Genomic DNA, 19,518 nt, shown 5'->3' on the forward strand with positions numbered 1-19,518 from the left:
ACAACTGTAAAGCTGTGTTGCCATCTTACTGCAAAATTCCCACACCTTCTCATGAGCAGCTCCTTGCAGCACCGACTCCTTTTTCTTCACAGCACAGCCAACAAACTCCAGCTCTCTCCTCACCCAGCTACCCCACCCTTTTGTAGCACTCTTCATTGGACACAGCTGTGGCCTGTTAAGGGCAGGGCTGTTCCTAATCTTTGGTGATTAGCACAGCTGCAACTCCTCAGGTGTGAGATTGCCTTCTGCACTATTCTCTTACATTCCACCCCTCCACAAAGCTGTTTATACCAAACACACATTCAGTTCAGTCTTCTAGATGATCTTGCTGGTTACTCGTCAGAAGACGGTCTGGAGGATGCCTGCTTGAGTGCAGACTTCAAGCTCCATGGCCTAGGGATGCCCAGTTACAAGGCACTCGGGTTCAGCACACAAACATTATCAGAAGTGTCCTGTTGCCATGAGGAACTCACCCCACTGTGGTTCTACTTCTGTAGTTTATTCCCATGTGTTGTTTCACCCTCCTCCCCTTCAAAGCTAGATACACAAAGTTAATCAAATTACTATTCTCAACATGCATATATACTAACTGAACTGTTAAAGAAAAAAAACCTTTAAAAAATTCATCTTCAGTTAAGAACAATGTAAGATTATTATCCCCAAGAAGAATATCTATCCTTGTACTCTGTGTACTTTTACAAATCCTGCAGGTTTTCTTCCCCACAACTAGAAACTAAAGCCAGATCCTTTCCATATTTTATGTGCATGATACTATTGGGAATGAGATTGGTACTTGAAGGGTAGAAAAATAAAAGTAGCCAGAGGCTATGGGAAATGCAGCAATGACATTTATTGGAATTTCTTCAGGCATTACATGAAAAAATTTTAAAGTGAAACAGAGGATAAAGCTCATTCAGTGCATCTTTAAAAAAAAAGATGTATCTGAATAATCTTGGTTCTTTGTAACAGATGCTGCTGCAGTTCCTGGGATTAGATTTTTATGTACACATCAGCTAAAACTCACTCTGAACCAAACTGCAAAGAACTGCTTTTTCACTTGGCATTTCCCCATCTAGTACAATACGACATTCTTGAAATATCTAGACAGATTCCACATAATTTTATACACAGTGTTAAGACCTTTCACCCCAAATGTAAAAAGAGAGACTGTTAAGTAAATCAGTATCTTTAATCAAATAAAACATCATGGAAGTAAAAAAAAAAACAACAAAAAACCCAGGAGAGCCGAAGCCCCTGAATTCCACAGCAGTGTGCAGCAAGTAAGCACTGCTGTTTCTCACTTTTATGGTAACATAAAGCATAATACTTAGAAAGCAGTGGTAGTCAGTCCTTGCTTTCTAAACTGGACAATCTGATGTGAAAAGACACTGCTGTATTTGGCACTTTGCTTAACTGGTTTTCTTACTAAAACGAGTAAGTGTTTCCTGAAATACAGTATAAACAGAAAGGGATAACGTGAGCCACAGTAAAATGCAATTAAGGGTTCAGACATGCACTCCAAAATACTTGTCTATTTCACATTTGTCTAAGCTTTCTCAAAAATTCCACTCAAAAACATTTTCAAATCTATATGCAACTTTTTTATATCTCTATAAACATAATTTCTCCCTTGAAATGATCAGAGTTTATCCCACCTTTTGTCCAGAACACACAAATTCATAACTTTTGTTTAAAAAAAAAGACCACAAAGTAGTATTAAAACAGGAATAGCCTGGTAAGTGTTATTAAAACTGTGCCTGTACTTCAGGATCCCCGTTGAAATGTATAGCCACTGTATATGTGAAAACTGAAAGGTACACAATATCTGAGACTTGCTTGGTCCTCTCTTGTGCACTCACACTTAACTTCCTGCAACCTACCTCAATTTTCTTCTCAAACAAAATTTAAAACAGCTTTCTGCATCCCAACCCAATTAGACAAGGCTTCTTGCAGCATTTCTTTGGTTAAATGAGAGCCCCTGACATCCCTAACTCTTACAACAGACAAGTCTCGGGTGGAAAATTAACATCAGGATAAATCCCATCCCACTGTTGTGCTTCCTTTTTCTCCATCAACCATCACGGCCCGGGCAGGTGGAAGCAAACAGGCCAGGAAGGAAGTGGCAGTCACTGCTAGCTCTTGCCTTTGCAGACACGATTCCTTAGCTCTGGGCAATGGAGGCGGAGCTATGATGCGATGCTTGCTCGTTTCCAGTTCCAACATGCACCTGGAATTGCGCTGCTGACTGCTGCAGCCCAGGCAGCGGGTGGCACTACAGCTCCCTCTGTGCAAACCATGTCACTATACTGGTTCTGCTTATTGGTCTGTGCTCACAATGTCAGTAGAATTAAAAGAGAGGCACGCATGAGTTCACACAGGTTTTCCACAGAAGATGTGAAACATGCTGCTCTTTGGAGGGAAAATTACATTCTCTTTTCTTTTTTCTTCAAGTATTGTTCAACATATTCAATATACATATATATAAAGACACATTATCCTCATTTCACTACAAGACAAGCACATCCAAAGTGAATTTGCAGATCACCATTATCTTTGTCTACTCCAATTTCTCCTTTCCTTTAGGTCAACTCTAAATATACATCTACTCATCATAATTACATGTGAGAATCCTTTATTTCCCCCTTGTGATTTATTTACATAATCATAAAAAATTTATAGCCTGAATTTGCATTCTGACACTTGAAGGCCCATCTGTAGCTATGAGTGTCCCAGCACTATTTTTGGGTAATACCATTGCCTATTGCTAAGTAGCTATTGAAAGCAGCATACTCATTTTTTCGTTCCCTTTTTGTTTTTGAAGAAATGCTGCCTAGAAAACCCTGGTTTATGGCTTACTCCATATTTTATTATTTGGGTTGTAGTTTACTTCCTTCAGGAGCAGTTCACAGTCAGACAACACTTCTGCTGGCAAATACTTCACTATCTGCTCAAGAGTCTTTTGATATGTTATCTTCTCCTGTTCCAGGGACTGAATTGCAGTCTTCATTTTATTCTCTCGTGTCAAAACAGTCTCCAGGCTGGCTTCCAGACTCTGAATTTTAGCATGAGCAACCTGTAAACAATAACATTATAATAAATTCATACATTCTGAATAGTTTTCTTTCACTATTATTATATAGTATCATAATATTAAAATTATGATGTTTTTATGTAGCTACTTCTAAAAGACATCTGTGTAGGCAGACAATGCAAGGAATGCACTCTGTGTATCATACACAAAATCTCCTCATAGTGACCCGATCAATCTGAAGAACTTCTCCAAGCTTTACAGAGGGAAGGAGACATACAAGTTGCAGCAAGCAAGGGACAGCTGAGAGTAACAAGGAACTGGAGCTGAAGGGAGAAAAAGGAAATCAGCAGCTGAAGTAGCACTGGAAGACATGACCTGTCTGACAGAGATGGAACAAAGGGAACCCTCTGTGATAAAGTAAGTTAGGATGAAGCGACTGGAGGGAAGGAGAAGCTCAACATTAAGTCTAGAAGCAGACTGTGTTCCCTATTCTCCAATTAAAAATCTACAGCTTCCTCTGACTAGTCAAAGAAACCCTGTACCACAGCAGCAGCACTTCCCTCTGTGGGTACTGGAAGAATTCTGACTGCTCCTAGGAAAGGGTATAAGCAGAGGAATGAAGAAGTTATGCAAACAAAAAGGTGAAGAGGTTAAGCACTGAGAAAGATGCATTATTGTAAGGCACTCTGAAAGAGCAGGAAAGCTTTCATAGAGCCTTTCAAATCAGCCACTCAATTATTCTATGCCTTTGGTGCATTTTCAGAACAGAGCTAAAAGCCACAGCTGCAGTAAATAAATAAAGAAAAATAAGAAAGAAAAATCAGTAATAGTAAAAAGTTCAAGTGATTCCTGTTTTCAGTATCAAAAGAACACAGCACCCTTAGCCCGCAATCACAAAAATAATGAGGACTTGATCTGCCCTTTTTTCTACCATTTTTCTCTTTCAGAAGCTGAAAGTGCTTTCTGAGCTCTTTGCAATACTTGTTCAAATTAACAAATATAGCAAGAAATAGCCTGATGATGAAAAAAACAAGACTTAATCTTTCAAGAAAATGCAAGACAATACAACATATTGCAAGTGAAACAAGTCTTGGCCAAGCTCTGAGACAAAGGGTAAACAGTGACGGAGGAAGGGCTTTTTTAAAGCACAACTTGACCAGGAAAAGTCTGGTGGGCTTTCAGATGTAATCAGGTCTGCTAGGAGAGACCACCTTCCAAAAGTAGGACTGTGAGTTTCAGCAGAAGGAAACAAAACAACACTGCCTACAAAGGCCTGGACCAAAGGCCTGTATGATGAATTATTTCTTAAACCTTTCCAACAGGGAAGCAGAGAGATGAAGGGACAGGGAACTCACTTTTCAGAAAGATAAGCAAATTTTGCCAACAGATTTTATGGCAGATAAGGGTAGAGAGATTTCGAGAAGAAATAGATCTAAATCAAGAAGGAAAAGTCCAAGGAATGACAAAGGAGTTAGAAGTATGCCTAGCAGAAGTGAATCACTGTAATTAAGAGAACTGCTCAACTCCACAAGGTCTTGCAGTAAAGAAGACTTCTTACATACACTTAAAACAATACTTTTTCCTCTATTGGCTGAATCACAGGAATGACTTCACCATGAGTTTGTAGCCTAAGTTGTTTACCTGTAGCTTCTCCAACAAATCCATGTTTTGCCTCTTCAGATGATTGTTTGCCCTCTCCAGCTTCTCCAGAGGTTCACCTTCATCACAGGGACTCACATTTTCCTGCAGTTCATCCTGAAGAACATGGTACTCTACTTCATAGGCATGGAGCTGTTTTGAAATATCCATCTCAAACACCTGCCATGAGAGAAAAGACCATTTTTAATTACAGTAGGGAGGACTTATTCCATATGAATGTTTGACTAAGAGTCAACTCTCCCTGATTAATGCTTTTCCTGTTCCCTTCAAAAAAGTATTTTAAGGTGATGCCTACAGTAAGAGCATTATAACAGAGTTGTAGCCATAATAAATCATAGACTTCAAAACAAATTGGATCCTGCCTTTCACAATTACCAAATACCATTTCTTACTACGAGATGTATCATCAGAAAAGTCTTATGCAATCCAAGAATTTTATAATATGACAAAGTTTTATTGACTGTTGCTCAGGAATATTAAGTAGTTCAAGACATAATTTTTAAATCTGGGATTCATCAGATCTCTGCCTTCAAATCTAGATCCCTTGACTCCAAGAGCTCATTTACAGACTTCTGTAAAAACATTCTTCATGGTTACAGTTTCCATGTGCTCTATCCCTGCATGATGCGTGCCATTTTTTTATTGGGATACACTAGGGACAAAGCATTGTGAAGACCACAGAACTGAGCTTCTAACAGTGATGGGACATACGACCCTGATCGGTTTACAAATCTAGTTACAGCCTCTCGGCTTCAGAAAATTACCAAAGATTTTAAAACTAGGATGGGAAAGATGTCTACAGGGACATCAATTTTCTGTTTCTTATCCTAGAGATCACAAACATTCCACCAACACAAGACACACACAGATTCCCTGACAAAACAAGTTCTGTTTTACTTTCACTGTTCTATTGTATTCAAATGAGATAAAATTTAAATATGTAGTGTTCAAGCTCAGTAAATACCATTTTCCTCTACATAGCTACCTGATCAATCATCTGTGCATTACAGATCTGCATAATATCAACATTTTTCTTTCATTTCCCATTATAAGGGGATGGTCCTGGGAACTGCAAGACTGAGCCAAACAACTGCCCCTGAAGCCAGGCTAGGCAGCAGCACAGGGTACAGGCAGAGGATGCAGATGTGGAAGGCTGCTCAGCATGAGGGCACACCCCAGGCCAGCAGAGCTGAGCTGCCCTGCCCTGCATGTAACCACAATTCAGCTCTGCAGGCACCATAACCCATTCTTACTCTATCAGACTTGGCTTTGCACAAAGCCCTTTCTACCCTGCCCACACAGCAGGGCTGCTCTGCAGCCCATGCAGAGCACTGAACAGATTTAACATCTAAGAGTATTGGAAGTGTTAAACTACCATCTCTATCATTCCCAGAATCAATGAGTTGTGAAAGACACCAAAGTGCCTGACATAGGTTTAGCACGGCAATGACAGTCCATGCAATGACGAAATGAAGATTTACAGTGTCTAAAAATGAATTCTTATCTAACAGCCCCTGAAAGAGTCAAACCTGAACAAGCCACAGGAATGCACAAGTGTTTACTCCACCCCTGCACATGGACATGGTTTTCTAGAGCTCTTCTGTCATCTCTGAACTACCCACCTGAAGGGGGAGCGCTGCTCGAGGTTTCACAATTAAGTGCTAGACAGGCTCACTCTCAATTTGCAGCTTTAATGCAGAGGAAATTAAGTTACAGATATGAAGATTCCAGCCACTGACAGTATTTCTCAAGAAGATTTACATATCTTCTTCTGAGAAGACTTTTGCCTATAGTGTAGGCATTATTCTTTTAAAATAAGCTAAATACGGGGGGGGAAATGTAAAGAGAAAAACATCCTTACCTGAGTAATAATTTTTTCCATTTGAGGTTTAGTCATATCTGGAATAGTGGTTTTAAGATAATCAACAATGTTCTCAAAACTCTCACATCCCATTATAGATGTTTCTTGACTGCTAAGTAGGCTCAGTGCTACTTTAAATATGACTTCTGTTCCTTGAAGAAAAATAATGTCTAAAAGAGAAAATAATTTAAAATTATTTTAATTTTGAAAATAGGAGCTAGAGTCACTGGATTAATACATATATTTACTGGGATGTTCTTTGTAATCAATCACAGTGCAGATGGATTCGGCTCAGAAGTGCTATCTGTTTTATTTCAACATGAGGATAAAGCATGAATTTTCTTTCATCTTACAGACGTGAGAGAGCATTAAGGAAAATACTGCATGCTTATTATGTCTGTAGGAGTTATCTGCAATAAGCATTTCACCACTGTCTGCCAGAGACTTTATCCAACTGCTAACTGGTTTTAAGTGCTCTGAAAAGAAGCTGGGGGGGAGATTACAACACAACTCTTCTACAGGCAGAAGCTATTCTTAAAAAAAAAAATTAATTCCATAACCAGTTATATTATTTTCAAAATTCATAGTAGCGCTCTTACTGGCTATAATCTAAGCCCTAAACCCTTACTTTGAGGTATAATTACATGGATAAGAGAGGAAAGTCTGCAGGTCAGTAGATACAGACTGTACAGAAATGGGAATCTTGAGGACAGTAAATAGAGATTCTGCCTCATGATCAGTGGTGGATTTGAAGTTACTGAGATGAAGGCAGCACATGGGGATTTCAAATAAACCTCCTGAGCTGTTGCCTCTGTCACACCACAGGGTGTTTGTTCAGGGCTACACAACTGAAGAAATTCAGCTCCTGATCCTGATACTCAAGAGGTCATCCCTGGCCTAATCCAGGATCACAAAGACACTGATGAGGCAGCCATCTCCCTTGAATGCAGCTCCTGAAATTCTCCCTTCTCAAGTCTATGATGGACATTCAAACAGCACAAATATAAGTATATAATTTGTGAAAGGTAGACAATAGCCATTCCTGGTATATGACAATGGCCTATAAGACACTGAAAATTCAGGAATTCAAAGCATTAAGAATTAAAATAACACAGTAAATTTTCAATTTTAAAATGGGAATGCCTTGCTCAGCTTATTTACAGAGAAGTGAACACCAAAACTCCTTCCCATCTTCCTCATCCATAAAAAATACATTTAGGAAAGAAAAAAAAACCAAGCGACAAAAAAGACAGAGACATAAAATGCTCAGGTGTCCCAGAATTCAGAAATCCCACTGGGAAACAGATATTCACATGAATGGTACACCACTGAGAAAGAGATACACCAATCATTTGTTCACCCAGACAGCAGCAAATGGGTTTGCTGTAAATGGAAAAAAAAACCTTCTGCAACTGAGAAAGCACTGAGTAAAAAAAATTCGAAACTTAAAATCAAACCCAAGTAACCTAAACCCTCTTCCTGCCCCCAAGCCAATACACCACACAAACTGAGAACCAAACACACTCCAGTATTAAAACATGAAACAAAGTCAGGTTGAATTTCCTAAGAAAGGACAAAAGGTGCCCTATGAAAACAGAAAGATCAAAGGGGAAAAAAAGTATCTGATTTATGATGAAGTACCTTACATGTGCATTTAGATTCTTGGTGCATATACAAGTACAGTGAGTTTTGCATTAATAAATAAATTTAAATTTAAAAAAAAAACGTGCATCACCAGAGATTTGACTAAGCTGGAAGTTCTTGTGGATAAGAAAAGAACACAAAAATAATTACTTGACATCCTGACACTGTAAACACTACCAGGAATAATCAATATTTAGGCTCTGTACTAGATGTTACCCGAAGAGGAGTTTTTAATAAGAAAACTATCTAAATGAAATCAGAGGCATATTATGAATTGGATATTGTTCAATATATAACTGAATGCCAAAATCAGCATTTAAGTTCAAATTTGCTTGAATTTTTTTAGAAAACACTTTAGAATTGGAATTCAGAAATGCATTTTCTTTTTTCAGTTCACGAGTTCGGCAAGATGAACTTTTCTATTGATATAAACTGAATACATTTGCATAAAATACATTTGCAACAATAAACTTTCTGCTGTTTACATTTCAGAAGTCTCTTAGGTAGGAAGAGAAGATATAATTATTTGCTCAAGTCTGATGTTTCAATAAATACCTTTTGGATTTTCCTCTTACAAAGGAGCTGACATCCCACTGTGAAAAGTGTTGCTACTTGCCACACGCAACCATCACCCCAAACGTCCCCAGCATGTAGAAAACTACCCCTGGAGTGCTTCAAAACACAATGGATATTGTTCTGTTTATTATTTCAATAGAATAAACCTTCTTACCAAACACTCTGGCGACAAATCCTAATGAAAACTGAGATGCGAACAGCGTAAGAAACCACGGTGCAGCATAAAGACTGGGACTGATTTCATTCTCTTCAAGATGATTATACAGGTCTCTGTGATAATCATGCAGAAGCCTTGAGAGCTGATACATCTGAATCTACAGTGCATGAGGGGATTGGAGGGGGGAGAAAGTAAAGAAACAAAAGTTCAGCTTTACTCAGTTTTCCAAATTATTCTTATTTCATTCAAGGGAAATTAACTTCAGTACAGATGGCACAGTAAAATGAAGCTTAATTGCCTCCTGGGGCCTCAAGTGGTATTTACTCATGTATAAACAACCTGCCACTAATGAATTAAAACCAACAGGGCAGTCAATAACAAAGAACAGTTTGAACCTGATTACTAATGAAGTCTATTTCAGATTCAGAGGCTTAAGGTAAGAAGGGAATATATTGCTCGAACTTTGTCAACAAACCAGAACTTTCAGTCTTGCAGCAATGAAAGTAGTTGTACCTCTTCCAAGTGTGAAAATTCTCCATGAGTTGTGACTAAATTTACACATTTCAGCTTTCATTCTCTGAATTTTGGCCTTATTTTCACTGCATTTAAAACTCCAATGCTCCAGCCATCACAACTTTAGACAGTTTCTGTACCCACAGAATACATTTTACACAGAGATGTCCCAGCACATCTCCCAGTGGTCCTATGGAATTTAAGATACTGAGATACTGATGCAAAAAAAGTGTTGCTGTACAACTATAAAAGGTTGCAAGGGAAAGTGGTTGAAAGGTGCTCTTCAGGGCTAAAAATAACTTAGCACTCTGTAGTAAGTTATTTCCTTGCAATGCTTCTCTCAGAAAGCAGAAGATAAGAAGCAGACATACATTGATTAATTGTCAGGTCCAATTTTATTGTCAATAGTGCTTTATGCTTAAGGTGAATCTGTTCCTCAATAAGAAAATGGCTTTAGATTCAGCTATTTTCCTATTTTAGAGTTCATGCCTGTTCCCTACCAAAGTGGAGTGCACTTGAAGCTACCTGTTCATCAGCACTGCACACAAGCAGAGGGATCACTTTCATTTGAGTAAATCAGCTAAATTTGTGCATGCATTTGAGTTCTTGCTTTAATTGTGTAAGATACCATTTAAGCCCAGATTGGACAGTGTCAATACAAAACACATGTGTGAAGTCAGAATTGCATCACAGAGTAAAACAATTGGAATAGTTCATTATGGACTAAAGATTTAGATTACTACTTTTTCCAGACAACAACTAAAAAATCTAAGTCTAATAAGTTTTCATTATCCTCAAGAATCATCCAACATTTTTCTTCTACATGACTGAAGCCAGATCTGCCTATAAGCTTGCTCGTGTTTCACTACTGTAAATGCAAAAGAATTTGCAGTACTCTACTCCTACTAGAAAACAACCTAAATATAGTAAGACCCTCTAAGTGTTCTTGCCTAATTTGTCCTGAGCAGACAGAACTTTAACATAAGAACTGCCCAGAAGCAAACTGTGGGGAAAGACAAGTAATTTAATTTAAAAGGCAAACAGTACTACAAGTGGTAAACCTCCTCAAATTTAAGAGTGTTCTTACTAAGAGGTTCTGCCCATGAAACTGTCACACTCATTTGAGCTAAAATGTCAAATCCTGGCCATGTGAAAGCCCAGGACAAATCATCAGCTGTTGGAAGTCTACATCTGCAGTTTAACACACACTAACTTAGAGAGCATCTACCAGGGGTAAAAAACCCCACAAACACACATCTATCAGAATTTCACCCTCAGTGGTTTAAAACATATTTTTGCAGGGAAATGGAACAAGAGGAAGTAAAACAATGCTTTTTATGGCTGTTCAGTCTTAATTCATCAAAAACACACTTGTTATAGCATACTTACATCCACAGTCCTCTAGTGTTTTTAGAATAAGCACATACAGTTTCTTTAACTACAATCTATTCCATTGCTCTGGAGATTTGCCAAATAAGCACCTAAAGTGATTGGCCATGAAAAGTGGGATTAAACTCTCCCTTTAGTTTTACTTAAGTGTTTGCTATGCAGGGAACATGGAAAAAAAGGAGACTTTTCCATCTGCTGCTTTGTTTTCTCTTCCTCCACTGTGGATTATAGAAGTTTTAACTCATCAATGGTATATTCGTTTATAATATAAAGGGTTTATAGCATATTATAATTATTCAAATCAGGGGACAGTTGCATGTCAAGGTGAAAGATTTCTCAAACTTTAAACCCTAAAATTTATACAGATCTGAAAAATGTTTTGTTTCCCTCCTGAACAGTCTTAAGTATCAAGATTGCAGATAATATTGCAGAGCATGCATCATTGCATAAGATAATTAAACGATTAAAAATTCATCTGTTTTCTTTCTCTGTTGAGGGTGATGGAGTAGAAGACAACAAGAGAAAGAGCTAAGATGAGGAGTCAAGGCAGAGCAGCCTCAAATTCAAATGCCTGCAGAATACACTGACTGGCCACTGTGTGTCACTATTGACTTGACTTGGCCTTACAAGAGGGACATTTACATGCAAGTGCTCACGGACTGAAGAAAAACAAAATCTAATTAATTTTTAAACTCCATCCATATGTGACAAAGCATATCAGGTTTTTTTTCTGGCATAAGGAAGAGAGAGCAGTGAGGAAGAGAAAAAGAAAAGCAAAACAGCAGGAAGCAGAATTTCTGGAGAGATGACAGGACTATGTGACAGGAAAAACTCTGCAAGTTTTAAACTTCTCTGTTTGCAAATTGAGAGACAGTAAAATATACATGTACCTCAAAACAGTATAAGAAGCTTCATAAGGCCCTGGAGAACTTAAGCAACCCCTATAAGTGCTCAAAAGTAATTTAAAATTCTGGTTTGCTCCAGAAAGGCTGACTTACCTGTAGGGACATCATGTCTGGTCTGTACTGTTTACGGAAGCCAAGGTCATACATGAGGAATTTCAGCATTTCAAAGGCCTGCTCTTCACTCATATGTAGAAGCAGCACTCCAGCTACAAAACTTATACCTTGACAATAACCAACTTCTTTGTCCAGCAAAGAATAGGCTTTCAAGAGATTAAACAGTGATAGCTGTCCTGCTCCCAGGTGTGTGGAAAAGTAAGGATGTGTAGGGAATGTCCGTCCTGATGTAAAAAGAGAGGAGTAGTTGATATTCAATTCTTCTGAAGAAAAGCCCCAATCCATCTGACAAACAGCATTTCTCCTCCCTCAGACAGCTTCTCTTTGCTTTCATATGCATTTTGCCTTCAATCACATCAGTCTGTATCTTACCACTGATTTTGGACTATACCTTTTGAACCCACTAAATATTCTCATCTGTACAGAACTTGCAGAACCAGCTGTCTGATTTCTCTTTTCAGACAGATGCAGAAGGGCATAAATATGAATGGCATAGGCTAAGAAACCATCTGCTTCCAGGACTCTAAGTGGCATACACAGAATGTATCCTGATGACATAGAAAATGGAGCTCATAGAGCAGCATCTATCTTCAGCAGCAGCTTCTACAATGACTGGTGTGTTTTTCACTCAAAGGCCCACAAACCAGTGGGAAAGAACAGACTTACCTAGATCTACAAGGATGGCATGCTGTTGAGCAGTCAGCTGTTTCAGAAGTTCTTTGTAAGAGATGTCAGGAGGCTGCTGCTTGTTTGGCAGCCTGTGCCTGACCCGGTGTTGCACAGCCAAAAATTGCCAAATTTCTCCCCGACGACTTTTTGGTACACCTGCAGGTCAGTCAGAAAACAAGAGGCCTAAGCAGAGGGATGGTTTTAGTGCTACAACAAAAGAATTTGCTTGGTCATAATTTTGGCTGAACCACTCTGGAGGATCCCTTACAGAGTGAACTCCACTCTGTGTGTTCACTCAGTAGCCATGGCTCAGTCCCACAAACTAAACATGAACTACAAACTTAAGGGCAATTACACTGTGCATATCCTGGGCAACTGAGGTACAGACATCCCTTGCTTTGCCATTTCTGACCCGTTAGTCTCCAGCAGGAAAAGATGCACAACTACACTCAGACTATAGAATGACCTGTTTAGAAAAGCCGAACTGAATTCACAAGTGTAAAATTCAGGGAAGTCCTCTTTTCCTTTGCAAAGGATTGCCCATGTCAGTCCATAGATGTGGGGAGATACATCCCCCTTTGATATCTGACTCTGTAAACCAGCTTTGAAAGTCAAAATGTCAACTCTACTAATACCTTCCAGGTAAACAATTATTTAACAAGAAGACAAGTTAATAGCCATATCCTTGTTCCCAACTCTGAACTGCAATCCAACAGCAGAAAACAGGGTATCAACATAAATAATTTGTTGGCAGACTTCTGCAGGTCACTAACAGGAACTGCTTTATATCTACAATAATTTACTGTGGTAGCAATTTAAACTTCCCTTCTGTACCACAGCCAGATTACACTGAATTATTTTTCAGCATCTGTAACACAGATAAGAGATTCCATGGAAGAGAGCAGAGCAGTGCAATCAGGCCCACAGCTGCATTATACTAACAAGACCCTTTGAATATCCTCTTGGCCTATGGCTAGTCCACAGGAATATCTACTTCAAGACAAAATCCCCAGCCTTTCACTCCAGGAAATGAAATACAAAGTGACCATATTCCAGACTCTCCAAAACTTGGCTCTGATTCCTCTAGGTTTTGGGCACAGTCCACAGCAGACATTATGGTCTTGCTATCTCAGTAAGCAAGTAAAATCAGAACATCTGAAATTCAGAACTGGATCCACTGAGCAGAAACCAAAAAGTCATAGCATTTGCTGCTGAGGCTCCTAGTTCAGTCTTGAATGTAATGACACATGGAAACAAGATGTTACTTTCAGGAGTATGACTGTACATATTTCTGCATTGCTGACATTGCAACCTGCATACACAGCAGAGCCTATTTTCTGTTCTGTAGAAGGCAGCACCTTTGTGAAAAGAAGGCAGTTTTTTGCTACTGGAAAAGTGTATTGCTGATTTCTGCTGGTATCAGAAGATAGTAAAAAATATGATGTTGAGACTTCAGAGCTAAAAGATCTCCTACATAAATACCTTCTTTTAAAGTGGAATGAATATCTTCCATGTCACATCGGATTTTGGCTCTGCAGTTTAGTAACTTCTTATCCCAAATATTTATGGCATCTTTCTGACATGTGCCAACCTCATCATAATCCAGTTTTACTTTTCTTGATTGGAGCTCATCTCTGCTTGCTAGAACACAGAACAAAAAGGAAGAGCACATGGAAAACTAGAATATCAGAAAATTACAAGGTAAAAACACATACACTTATTCCATTCAAGTTAGATATATCTATCCAACAATCTGACTGGTGATAAATACATCTAGAATTCTTTAGTTTATAGCTTATTTGGGGCCAGTTGTCATAAGATGCTGCATATGACAATTTAACTTCTCTTACTGGGTCATGAATATTAGCAATTAATGGCGCAAATAAAAATATTTTTTAAAGCTTGGGGCAAAAAAATCCACTAAACAAAACCCCACCGCACCTGCTCTGCAAAAACACCTTTGATAATTTTATTCTTGTTTTTATTGAACATTACAACTGTTTTGAGCATGGAAAGTCCCAAACATGTGAATGTTTGTATTAGAGATTTAGGCAAGCAAGTTAGGCAAGTCTTCTAAACTGAAGTCTGTCATACTGATTCCAGTTCTTACACATCCCTTAAGACAGCAAGAAGAGCTCCTGGCACTGGCAAAATCAGGCAGACCAGTGCAAACAGAATAAACCAGCACGAACAATATCCAGAAAGACACGTTTGGGCTGAAGCACAGAACTCTTGCTGTTATAAACTTACAAGCTTTGCTGCACAGGACTACCCGGTACAAAGTATTTATTGTGCTACTTCTGAAATAAAGCTGCATTGTCACCCTGGCATTTCATGGAGAAGCAGTTTTCATTTCCATTACTAAGAAATTAATTCTGGGTATTTTATTATTTATGATGCATGTGCAGAAAACCACTCTAGTTCTTCTAACTACTGGTACAAAAAACTGAAACCAAGACTTGAATATGTCTCGATTTAGAGAGATTTGTTTAACTGCCACTGGAGTGAACTGTACATTTCACAACATCACCTCTGAGAAGCAACTGAGTTTATCCCAAATTCACCTTGATCTGTGCACACTACTTCTTGCAGAAGCCCCCTTTCATTTACAAATGCATCCTCTTTTCCATTATCACCTCTAGGTGAAAGCAAACTCTCACTCACATTTTATACATCCTGCAAAACAAGACCATCTGTTCCTTTGCCTACTCATCTCACTTCAGCTAGAGTCAATATTGATTGGATCAATTCACATGATCATTGCCTAGTCCACTCCAAAAATTACAAATTATTTCCAAAAGCCCAATGTTACACCTTTGAGATCTTACCCACTCAAGACTACAGGGGCCCCTGCAGAAGCAGGTATTATGCAAGGTGCAGTGCACTGCCAGAAAATGGGAGTGTGATCTTACCACAGGAATTTGCAATTCAGCTGGGGTGATTCCAAATGCTGCCCTACTGCTGTATGATTTCACCCAAGAATCCTCACTCTTGTAAGCAGCATGCAACAGATCCAAGCCAGCAGTAACATATTTCAGTGAGACAACAAACTCCCACATTAACTGTGCAGTTAGCCCTGTGAAAGCCAGCAAGTTTGCCTGTCCATCATACGTGCCCTCCCTAGTACCCCATCCTTCATTGTTTTCAACCATCCTTGTTAACATTTTTCCTAATCATTGCTAGGTGGCCTGCTACTTTTTGCAGCTCTTATGTTTCTAGGTGACCTACTGGAAAAAGGAACTTCTAGCTTCTCTAGCTTCTTTTTTTCTCTAGAAAAAAAGAAAGAGAAAGGAAAAGAAAGCAAGTTTGTGCTATTGACAGAACTTACCTTCTGTAAAAGAAAGAACTAATAGCATTCAAGTCTCCTCGACAGCAAAAGGAATAGGAAAAGAGGTTCTATTAATATTTGGTACATAAAAGTCAACAAATGATTAACAGAAATCCACTAGAAACAGTTTCACAGCAATTCCAGTCTTAAACCAGTCTAATATATACAGCTAATAAATTCTCAGCTAGGAACTTGACTTCAAGTAAAGAAACTTCTGCATTTCTGTTACTACACTGCCGTTTCCTGAGATCTACATTTAATTGTAGGCTAGGATGCAAAGAACCACCCAACCCTATGCTTGTTTGGAATGTATCAGCTCTGCCCATGTCCTGTCCATAAAATGGCCCATGTTATAACAGACCACAGGAAGGAAACCTAGAGATAGGTGTTAGAACAGTTTACTTTTCACCCTTTGAGAACAGGATGATGAATTCTAGCTAGTAAGAGCACCAGTTTCAGCAGGGCTACTCATGAACTTGAATACAAGAATGGAGAAATGCTCCTTCACACACGAACCAAGAATGTGGGCTGGCATTTGGCATTTCCACTGCCAACACTCCTGTTTTCACCCTGAACGATCAGGCAGGAAGAACTTGATTTCTACATGTTACAGAATGGAAGCAACTTGTAACTGAGTCTTAAGGAACTGGAGTGATTTAACAGTTTTCAGTACCCCCAGCCATACAGGGTAAGTATAGCAAAGCATTTATCCCTCAGCAGTTCGAAGTATCAGAGGGAATAACATTAAATTAGTCAACACAGCAGACCTCCAGCTTCCTTACCCCACAAAAATAGACTATTTGCTAAAATGATTTATGAAATGAAGATTTTGGCTGAAGTTCTCTCTTGACGTTCCCTATGAATCTAGGAGTTTCCACAGAACTCCTCAACAAGGAGACAAACTGTAGAGAGAAGCAGCACTGAGAAATACACTATGTGTGTAGGAAATACATTCAAGGATGTACGCTTGTAGGGACACGGATATATTTCTGTCCTGATGCTTTTCTTTCCTCTCCCCGCCTTCCCAGTAAGCTAGCCTAAAGAAGGAAAAAGAGTTAACTGATCTTAACAAGATCATTATGTTTGAAGTAGTATGGTAGTGTGAAGAATCAGACTACCAGATAGGTTATACAGCATAAAGGAGAAGATGAAGGCAGCAGTTGTAGAGAGGACACTTGGAATTTTCAACTGACACCAAGAGCTGGGTAGTCTATTATACTGTCTATTATAGTGAAGAATTATGTATGCTAGGATAGACATTGCATCCCATCTTTTATTTGTGTGACTCTTGACCAGTCTTAATAAAATGTCCTAGCCAGAAGCTGAGGCAGTTGACAATCAGAATGGTCAACTTTAGATCCCTCACTAACAGCACTCAATTTTCAGTGTACAGTGCTCATGTTCCAAAAAACCAGACATACCTCAAGAGAAAGTTGCTCAAAAATCATATTTGGATTCAAGCATTAATAAATAACCACTGTGATGTGGTTAATGAAGAACAAAAAGCCTGGAGAGAAAGGCCATGAGCTGCAAAGGACTGAAACGAGATAGAAAGGGTAAGGTTTACCACACCTAAGTGTTCACATAGCACCTGTTCTCCTCACTCCACTTCACATTAGAACTCCTAGACTCAGACAGATACAACACAGACTGTAGCATCCTCTGTCTAACATGCATCCAAAAAGGAAAATTTATCACTTTCTTCTGTCACTAAAATTACTCATTTAAAGTCATGTAGACAGAGAACCTGGTAGACTGTGAGACAGGACTAAGAAAACACAGGTTTTTTCTAGTACTGTTAACTAAAAAGTTACAGAACCACATCTCTGTTTGAGGTGCCCAACACCAGAACAATTTACATCTTCAGGCAGCAGAATCTGCAATAGCTTTTAGAGGTATTTTCTAAATAGCTAACCTTCCAGCTTCTGGTTTTCTTTTTCCATTCGAAGTAACAGAATTTGTTGATGGATGGCTTTTCTCCACAGACTTTGTAGTTCTTCTGAGTTTTTCCTCTCTCCAGTTCTATCTGGACCATCCTCATTTTGCAATACTAGAACAAGAGGGTCTTCCTCCAGGGGTGGAGCAAGAGGGGATAAAGGTAACAATTCACATCCATCATGACCATCTGCAAAGAATCAGAAAGCTATTACTGTAAATTCAGATTGTTGGACACATCATGAAAATCTATGTCATAGCAGAACAAAAATATCTGTCTTTCAGCAATGACTTGCCGATTCCAAAACCAGAGAAAATGCAGTGCAACAGTAGAGAATAATTTTTTTAAGTGTTTTGTTTACATTAATAAAGTTATATTTAAATCAACTAGAGTTAGATAAAGAGTCACCCAGTATTTCAAACCATTCCCCTGCCAGCTCCATCCAGTTACCACAAGACATTTATCCATAAAGCCTCCTCTACTGTTGAACTTGTTTACTGCTATGATTTACCATGGGTTCTATATTAAAGCTATTTTTTCCACCTGCAAACTGCACTATAGAGAGTGCTATAGCACTTTGTGGTCACTAAATACAGAGCTTACCATTTGCCTATGGTTTTGATTTCTGCCAAATGGGAATTTATGAATAGCATGGTTTCAGCTATTTCAGGAGTTTCTACCTTAAATGGCTTAAAGCTGTAAGAATTATTAACACAATCAACAGGTGCTATGTGCACTACAAGGTCAAGATATAAAACTTACCAAATACTCCTATTATGTACACAGGTCAGGGTCAAAATTTCTTAACTGTTAAAAATATTATTGTCAGTAAAGAGACCTGTCTTAATTTCCTTTGCTACAGCAGCTATGGAAGATTGCAATTCATTTGACTTTGATGCTAAAATCCTCTCTTCAAAGCAACAACAACCTACATAGTCTAAAGTCTCATAGTCTATGAGCACAACTGATCTCTGGCGAGGTTCTAGCATGAATATTGTACCACACTGACTCCCTTCGCCCTTTCTTATTATCACATGCTGCAGTTCACTAAAATATTAAGTAACAACTGCTTGTTTATTTTCTTTAAAAGCACACACAGACCTGGATGCTGCATCTTGGAAGGAGATTTATTCATAGGTGAAGCTACCTGCAGGAATATTCTCCGCCGCCAGGAGATGCGGCGAGGTGTGAGCGTGGCCCCCGCAGCATTTAGAGATTCACTGCTGCAGAAGGTTGATGTTCTTTTCTTTCCCTCCCCATCACTGAAGGAAAGAAAAAGCAGATGGGGTATTTAAAGTCAGTATACCTTGTAGGGGAAAAAAAAACCTTTATTAACTCTGTCTAATATATAACCAAACCTGCAGGAGCATCTGTGGGGAAGCTTAAGAAGGCAAAGCGTGCTGTGTGTGAGCTTCACCTTGAATGCTGAAGTGCCCCATTGTTTTCTTGTGCATAGTGCTGTGAAGTTTGCACTATATACCACCAGGAAGCATTCATAGCATTCATACAGGGCTCAGCTGGAAGCTCAGAATAAAAGCTTAACTTTTTGAGAAGCTAAGAGAGAAACACAGTAATACTTTGCCTCTAACTTTGACAGCAATGGGTTTTGTTTTGCTACACATCAGTCTTTGGGTGGGATCTGATGTAACACCCCTAAAAGCAGAGATGGTGCGCCAGTGGAGCACAACACTCCATTTAGTGCCATTTTAAATGTCATGCTGAGCTCACAGGTGAAT

General features: G+C 38.9%; 1 protein-coding gene across 2 annotated transcripts in view; it reads right to left on the reverse strand.

Annotated features, from left to right (window-relative positions):
• Positions 1 to 826: 826 nt before the first annotated feature.
• The window catches only part of TBC1D4 (TBC1 domain family member 4), a 99,335-nt gene continuing 80,643 nt past the window's right edge, over positions 827 to 19,518 (reverse strand). For both annotated transcript variants that reach the window (XM_063149443.1, XM_063149442.1), the window contains 9 exons: positions 18,884 to 19,044; positions 17,762 to 17,971; positions 14,001 to 14,159; positions 12,516 to 12,674; positions 11,829 to 12,073; positions 8,926 to 9,085; positions 6,552 to 6,721; positions 4,673 to 4,849; positions 827 to 3,073 (listed from right to left, as the gene is read on the reverse strand). In XM_063149443.1, the coding sequence (XP_063005513.1) occupies positions 2,846 to 3,073; positions 4,673 to 4,849; positions 6,552 to 6,721; positions 8,926 to 9,085; positions 11,829 to 12,073; positions 12,516 to 12,674; positions 14,001 to 14,159; positions 17,762 to 17,971; positions 18,884 to 19,044 (1,669 nt within the window). In that variant the 3' untranslated portion in view covers positions 827 to 2,845. The remainder of the gene's footprint in view (positions 3,074 to 4,672; positions 4,850 to 6,551; positions 6,722 to 8,925; positions 9,086 to 11,828; positions 12,074 to 12,515; positions 12,675 to 14,000; positions 14,160 to 17,761; positions 17,972 to 18,883; positions 19,045 to 19,518) is intronic.

This window comes from Melospiza melodia, chromosome 2, assembly GCF_035770615.1.
Source record: "Melospiza melodia melodia isolate bMelMel2 chromosome 2, bMelMel2.pri, whole genome shotgun sequence".
NCBI lineage: Eukaryota > Metazoa > Chordata > Aves > Passeriformes > Passerellidae > Melospiza > Melospiza melodia.